This window comes from Sinocyclocheilus rhinocerous, unplaced genomic scaffold (assembly GCF_001515625.1).
Source record: "Sinocyclocheilus rhinocerous isolate Xijiao unplaced genomic scaffold, SAMN03320098_v1.1 scaffold2014, whole genome shotgun sequence".
Lineage (NCBI taxonomy): Eukaryota > Metazoa > Chordata > Actinopteri > Cypriniformes > Cyprinidae > Sinocyclocheilus > Sinocyclocheilus rhinocerous.
The window spans coordinates 12,096-20,044 of record NW_015653480.1 but is presented as its reverse complement, the minus strand read 5'-3'; the positions used below and the strand labels follow the sequence as shown (position 1 = coordinate 20,044).

The 7,949-nt window shown below is 45.0% G+C and overlaps 1 protein-coding gene across 1 annotated transcript; it reads right to left on the bottom strand.

The window, feature by feature from the left end:
* Positions 1 to 417: 417 nt before the first annotated feature.
* LOC107716245 (uncharacterized) lies at positions 418 to 7,537 on the bottom strand. The gene is made up of 6 exons (XM_016522629.1): positions 5,499 to 7,537; positions 5,250 to 5,413; positions 4,884 to 5,104; positions 1,148 to 1,277; positions 805 to 905; positions 418 to 705 (listed from the first exon to the last, which is right to left on the bottom strand). Exons 1-6 carry the CDS (start codon positions 7,462 to 7,464, stop codon positions 567 to 569), a joined length of 2,721 nt encoding a protein of 906 aa, XP_016378115.1. The 5' UTR covers positions 7,465 to 7,537; the 3' UTR covers positions 418 to 566.
* Positions 7,538 to 7,949: the final 412 nt, after the last annotated feature.

Here is a 7,949-nt window from a genome sequence, read left to right as displayed (position 1 = left end):
CATCTGCTGCTTTATCTGCATGTTTCCTGGACACCCTCAATACTTAAAAGATGGCTCTTCTCCACCATGGCCTCGTGATTCCCAGTGATCTTTTGCTTTCTCCATGGTTGTATTCCACTTTGCCATGGTAGTCATCACCGTCCTCGACACAGCAGGCGCGTGACACGTCTTCATCTTCTTCTTGCTTTACGGCGAATCACAGACTTATAAGTGCATTACCGCCACCTATCTCTCAAATGGACCATTGACACTATCTACAATCTCAATTAGGAGTGTCAATGGTCCATGTACCTGAAAGTGATGCACGGGCTTCATTTTTTTTCTTTTCTCGGCGCCGGATTGCTGATGTCTTTTCACGGGTATAGTTGTCCATAAATTATGGTCATTTGCATTCAGCCGCAAACAGTTTTTTTTTTTTTGAGCAACTGGGGTGGTGCCCCCCTGGGAAATGGTGCCCTACACAAACTGTGTACTCTGCGTATAGGAAGCGGCGGTACTGTTTAAAATCATTCATGAAATACATTCATGATGCAGAATCAATGTACAATATATCAAAAGTACAACAATCAGATCTGTGGAACTGAGCTGAAGAACTTTTTCAGACTCGCTCTGGAGTTCCATCCTCTCTTCTTTGCAAACATGAACACACTCCCAAACAGATCAGGGAATGAAGCCATCAGGCTGATGCTCTCCGCGTCCTCTGGACTATGTAGAGAAAAAAAGACACCAAAACCATGGTCTGACACACAATAATACTAAATTATTCTAGTATAAATACTGTGTATGGTATTACATGTCACTCACTAATGCTCGTGCAGGTTGCGTATAAAACGCAGCAGGCCCAGTGTGTTCTCAGGATAGACTTTCTTCTTACCATCCAGTTTCTGGACAATATCAGACGGCAACTGACAAAAGAAATATATTTACAAATACAATTTATATTTTTTAAACTAAGATTATAGCAGGCCATGCACTATATTCATCTGATTTTACATTCAACTGAGGAAAGTCTAGAGGACAATAAATCAGATTTTTGTAGTTGTTACTATTTTCATTATTTTATTATGTAAATATTTCTTAAATATATTTATATTTACATATTTTTTATAAGTATGTTTGAATATTTCTGCATTGAAGTTAGACTCACTTTAGTCTTCCATTCAGAAAAGCTTTTCCCCTCTGTGTATTTTTCAACAGCTTGAAGGACCTCCTCATCGACATTACGACAGTTCTCTGCCTCATTCTGGTTCCCCATTTTTTTCAAATACTCCACTCTCCTGACAGGATTTCAGAAACAGTTTAATCTCGTCAGCTAATAAAAAAGTTTATCTAGATGCAATGCAGTTCCCTTTCGATACTTCACTCGTACTGCGTTGCTAGAGGACTGAAGCCTTTACAATCACGCAGTGTAACTGCACGGCCATTGGTTCGTGCTGTAAATAAAAAACTAACCAATGGCTCGGCAGCATTGCACGAGCCTATGGTGACGCGGAATGGGCGGGGCCATCTGGCTATATAAGCGGGCATTTCGCCATAGGATCTCAGATCAATTCTCTTTCAGCGAGGACGATCTTCCCTTCGCTGATCTACGGGACTTGAAGCGTTCGCCATTGACACGCCTCGCTGCAGACAGAAGCTGCCTTTTCTTCTGCGCCTCTCTGCTGTTCCCGCCCGCTCTACGAGCCGCCTTCAGCGTTCGGCGCATACACCAGCTCGTACCCTGCTGCCATCCGGCGAGCCTAAAAAAGCAAAATTTCACTTCTAAAAGAGCAGCGGCGTTGTTTCAAATGCCGCGCCGTCATTGCAGCTCATGCAGGATTGCACTGCGCGCTGACGATGGCCGCTCAGAGTGCGTTTCCTGTTTGGGCAAGCACCACACAGAAGCCGCTCTGACCGAGATGGAGTGTTTACACTGCGTGAGCATGAGTCTCGCCTCTCTGCACGCTCGGATCGCTTTCTTTTCAGAGAGAAAGCCTACTTAAAAGTCTGAGCCCCGACAGTGCTCCCGCTCAGCCAGAAGCTACCCATTTCCGAAGCGCCAAGGACCCCGGCCCAAGCTGACGTTGGATCCTGCACCTCAGGCGTCGTCCTGATCTGCTGGGCAGGAAGAGGAGGGGGCAAAGTCTCGTCAGCGCCGGACCACCCCCAAAACGCTCTCTGTTGTGCCCTCAAGCACCCCGTTCGGTTCCAGGTGCCAGTGGCAGTATGCTTGTTCTAGAAGCTGTTGTGAATACTGGGCCCGTTCCAAAAGCGCCCTCACAAACAGTCGCTGTTATAGCGAGAAAAATAAAGAACAAACATTTTCAAAAAGAGAGCAAATTTCCTCTTCTAGTTATCACGAGTGTCAAGTCCCCGCATGGTGACTCACCACCTGAACTTATCCAACCCCTCGCCACACAGTCCGAGGCCTGGCAGACCATCCCCAGAGTGTCAGACTGGGTTCTGGGGATTAAAAAACGAGGTTACTCACTCCGGTTCGCTCAAAGACCCCCGCGATTCTGCGGCGTGGTCTCCGCCTCAGTGCAGAGCAAGGACGCTCACATCTTGCGATCCGAGGTGAAGAATTTACTGGCAAAAGGAGCCGTAGAGACGGTTCCGCCAGCTCAGAGCAAGTCAGGCTTTTACAGCCGTTACTTCCTTGTCCCCAAAAAGGATGGCGGCCTCCGGCCCATCCTCGATCTCAGACACCTGAACCGTGCCCTCATGAAACGGTCGTTCAGAATGACTAGCCTGAAGCAGATCCTCTCGCAAATACGCCCAGGGGACTGGTTCTTTTCTCTGGATCTGAAAGATGCTTACTTTCACATCCAGGTAGCCCCCCATCACAGACGATTCTTGAGATTTGCCTTCGAGGGAGTGGCATATCAGTACACGGTCCTGCCTTTCGGACTGTCCCTGGCTCCCCGCACTTTTAGGAAGTGCATGGATGCAGCCCTCTCCCCTCTGAGGCAGATGGGAGTCCGCATTCTGAATTACCTCGACGACTGGCTCATCTTAGCCCAGTCAGAGGCCAAGCTAATATCACACAGGTCCCTCCTCCTCAGCCACTTAGAGTGCCTGGGACTCAGGGTCAATAGCTCTCTGTCTTGCAGCCAACGAACTTCGTTCCTGGGAGCAGTTTTTGACTCAGTCCACATGAGGGCGGTAGTCGTGCCAGAACGTGCACTGGCCATACAACAGCTCACTGCATCTTTCAAAATCGGAGCCTCTCGCCCTCTCAAGATGTTTCAAAAGATGCTGGGTCTCATGGCCTCGGCATCGCCGGTACTACAGCTGGGCCTGCTCCGCATGAGACCCCTTCAGTACTGTCTGAAACCTCAAATTCCGCCCCATGTGTGGCGTCACGGACGCATTCGTGTCAGGGTCTGTGAGTCTGTGTAACAGTTCTGGCCCCTTGGAAAGACCCACATTGGTTCAAGCAGGGCGTGACTATGGGCTTGATTCACAGAAGGAAGGCTGTCTCAACAGAGAATCTGGGAGATCTTTGGCAGGGCAGATGTCAACCTCTTTGCCTCAAAAGACAACTCTCATTGCCCAACTTATTTTTCGAAGAGCGAAGACACATTGGACCACAATTGGCGCAACCTCCTCCTGTATGCTTTTCCCTCAGGTAATCAGACGAGTCAGGGAACACAGACACAGAGTCCTTCTGGTGGCCCCGCTCTGGAGGAACCAGCTTTGGGTTTCAGAGCTGTCTCAGCTGCTGACAGCAGCCCCGTGGCCCATTCCCCTGATGCAGGACCTTCTCTCTCAGGTGAACAGGACGATTTGGCACCCCCAGCCCGAGCTGTGGGCTCTGCACCTCTGGGCTCTCTATGGGAATCAGTAGATCTCCCTGACAGCGTCCTAAATACTATCTCACAGGCTAGAACCCCGTCTACGAGACGCCTCTATGCCCTTAAGTGGTCAGTCTTTTCCGCCTGGTGCACAACCCGTGGCGAAGACCCAGTTTCATGTGACATATCAGTGATATTGTCCTACCTACAAGAGCTGTTGGACAAGGGCCGCTCCCCTTCCACGCTCAAGGTTTATGTGGCAGCTATAGCAGCTTAACATAGTCCTATAGCCGGACAGTCTGTGGGCCGGAACAACTTAGTTGTCCGTTTCCTGAAAGGATTCAGGAGGCTCAATCCGCCCCGGTCCCCCACGGTCCTGAGAGCCCTCAAGGGCTCCCCCTTTGAGCCACTACAGTCTGCAGACTTGAAAACCCTGTCGTTGAAAACCTCTCTGCTACTGGCTTTAGCATCGGTTAAATGAGTAGGTGACTTGCAGGCTCTCTCGGTAAGTCCTGCCTTTTCAGGCGGTCGGAACAACTTTTTGTATGTTTTGGTGGCCGCACCAAAGGGTCCCCGGTCACAAAGCAGAGGATTTCTCGATGGTTAGTTGACGCTATCACGCTAGCATACTCCTCCCTGGGTCTTCGGAGCCCCATAGGAGTCAGAGCCCATTCCACTCGGGGCGTGGCCTCGTCCTGGGCGTGGTCTAGCGGTGTGTCCATAGCAGTTATTTGTGCGGCGGCCGGCTGGGCCTCGCCGTCCACTTTCACCAGGTTCTATAACTTGGATGTTCCGGCCTTGCAGGCTCAGATTCTATCACGTGCCTGCCTAAGGTGTCTAATTCTTCAGGCATTGCCTGTTTTTTCAGGTACGCTCTTGGCCCTTTCAGTAGTACCCGTTCCCGTATCACAGGGAACCGAGGTTATGTAAGTAACAGAGTACGTTTTCCCTTCATTTAATATAAAACCATAAGTTGTTAGTATTGTAAGCAGTGCTGAACCTCTCTAGCTTGTACCAAAATAACAAATCATGAGTTTAATAAGGTCATGAGGTGTTTATTAATTTTAGATTGATAAATGCCATTGCCAAATCAATGGAGTATTTTACCTTTCATCAGTCCAGAAGAAGGGGTGTGTGAGGGTTTGCTCCACAGTTGGTCTGTTGTTTGGATCTTCATTTATCATCCACTCGACGAGATCCTTTGCTACATCATTATCCAGATGTTCCAGTGAGCATCTTCCTTCTAGAATGTTGACTTCACAACGTGGACCTTTACCAAATGGATGGTGTCCTCTAGAGAGAATGTAGTACACTAACATCCCAGCAACCTTAAAAAAGGTTATAGTGTGATTAGTTTTGAATTTTCACCAACTACAATTAAAATGACTTGTATTTAAGCCAATAATTGAATTTCTAATAATGTATTTTAATCACAGTTTTTAATTAAGTAATAATTACAGTATTGTTGACCACCTGAATGTCGGAGCTCCTCTTGTACCCAGTGTTGGCCTCCTCATCTAAGGTCTCTTTTGCCTTCCAGCATCTAGTTCCAGCACTGCTTGTTCGTAAAGTGGTTTGGCTGAGGTTCAATCGACGACTTATGCCAAAATCAGCCAATCTGGCTTTTCCTTTTGTATCTGGAAAAAGGTAAAGGCCATTGTCCTTTTAAAAACATAGTTTTGATGAATTAAATAAACATGGAAACTTTGGTTTAACTCCTACCAATCAGGACATTCTGGGGTTTGATATCTCGATGGAGCACTTTGGTTTGCTGGTCGTGTAAAACCTGTAAGCTGCAGAGAACTTCCTTCACCAGCTTCTTCAGAACCAAAGATCTCTCAGCGCTGTCATCTGGTAAATGATCTTGGATATATTCCTCCAGTGTGTACTCACAAAGCTGAAGAACAAGGTACCCAAAATCCTTATCCTTTGCAAAGTCCACATATCGCACAATGGAGGGACTATCAAAAAGTCGTAGAAATTTCTCCTCATTTCTGAGGACTTGGTAATTAGACTTAATCATTCGTTTCACAGCCACCTCAGTGCCGTCATCCCTCAAACCAAGGAAAACTTCTGTTCCATCACTTCCCTTAGCGATACGAAATTCATCTGTGAGTACAAGAGTAAGGTTTCCCAGCCTATTGGTATTACTACTATCAATGTTAGCTAGCTTCTCAAGCTTGGACCTCCAACGACGGCTGATTTGACGCCACTCTCTCGAGTTCTCATCAGGATGTGTGAACGGCTGCACACTTGAATTTGATTCCTCAATGGATGTCACTACAGTGTCTGGACACGGTTCCTCTTTATTTTGCTGCTCACTTTCTTGTGATCCCACCTCTTGATGGATTTTCTTCTTTTTCTTTTTCTTCTTCTTTCTGCTTGTTGATAGAGATGCTGTCTCCTCACATAAACTATCCACTGCACTTGAACCTGCTGGATGTCTCAGTGATTCATCCAACTTTTGCAGCTTTTTTTTCATGACTTCATCCATCTCTATCTCTGCAGTGTTAAGTATCATCTCTGGGACGGGTGACAATCCACACAATGCTACAAGTTCAGGAGCAATATCATATATGCATGCAAACAGTCCATAGGTCCAAACTCCAATCAGACTTGAATAATGAGGACGTGTGAGAGGCAATAGACTTTTGCACAACTTCTCATAGACAGAATGACTGAGTCCCCGTTTCTGCTCGGACGTCTTATGCATCATTAAACTGAGTATCTTTAGTATCAGATGATTGATTGTTTCTCCTTGTGCATTTCCGGAGTGCTGAAGTCTGTATGTTAGAATAGACACAAGATCACTGAATATCTGAGGAAAGATGCTTTTGCTGATACATAAAGCAACATATAAGCAGTTTAGTGGATTCAGCCAGTATTCCGGAGGTATTTTTGGGAAGCGTTTGATGACTCCTTCAATGTATTTGTCTGCACTCTTTGTATCTTTTAAAAACTTGATGGCGCTCTGACGATACTGCTCCGCACCTTGACCAATGACACCAAAATACACCTCAAACAAAATAATATGATTGAAAGGATCCTCTTGAAAAAAAATTTCATTATAGAGTCTATAAACTTCTATCTGAGTTTTTGTTCGTACAGCACAAGAAAGAGAGAAAAACAGATGTACTTTCTCAAACACTTCACCCTGTGAAGATAATTGATGAATCATTCTCTCCACTTTTTTATCAAGCTCTTGATTCACCCCATAGTTCCTTTCAGGTGAAGCTCCAGCCTCTATAAGTGCTTTCACAATGTCTTCACGGTCACAATCAACAGCACAATGCAGTGGAGTAAACATTTGTAATCCTTGTCCATTTGGGTTAGCTTTTGCTGCAAGTAATCTTTTCACAATAGTCAGTGGAACTCCATTTGTAAATGCAGCATAATGTAGAGGAGTTAGTCCATTTGTTGAGGGTTTGTTTGGATCAGCCGACTCTTCAAGTAGATAAGAGCAGATTTCTTCATTTCTGCATAAAACTGCTGCAGTTAATGGAGTAACATCATCTTTCCAGTCTTCAGAAGGGTACAGTCCATTAATATCTTTTCCTCTTAATAATCTCTGAAATCTCCGTGTCTTGTTCTCTAAGATGCATTGTATTAGAGCATCTGTTTTTCTAGGTACTGCTGGAATTGGAACTGGAATTGGAAGTGAAATCGGTAATGTTATCTGGAATGCCATGGATCTTCAAATTTTCATAAAAATCTGTGGAAAGATATTAAACACCATTGCCATTATGGACATTTAATACATCTCATCTCCAGAACCTTTTATAAGTATTTTAATTAGACACATAACCACAAATTATAGATCCATCCATCCATCCATCATTTCTGACAATCATTTCAAAAGGTAATTTTTTATTACTTAAATACATGCATATGAATATTTACATGAAGTGACAAAATTAAAAAGAGCAGAGCCATTAATCAAAAGTGTTGAGATGCATAAGCTTAAAAGTGTTGCGATGTATTTGAGCTTTTTAACATTACTTGAGCATTACAAACAAGATTTATGGGTCAGTTCATGTCAGATTTTGTTGTTTAAAGGGGTCATATGATGCGATTTCAATTTTTCATTTCTCTTTGGAGTGTTACAAGCTCTTGGTGCATAAAGAAGATCTGTAAAGTTGCAAAGACTAAGGTCTCAAATCCAAAGAGATATTC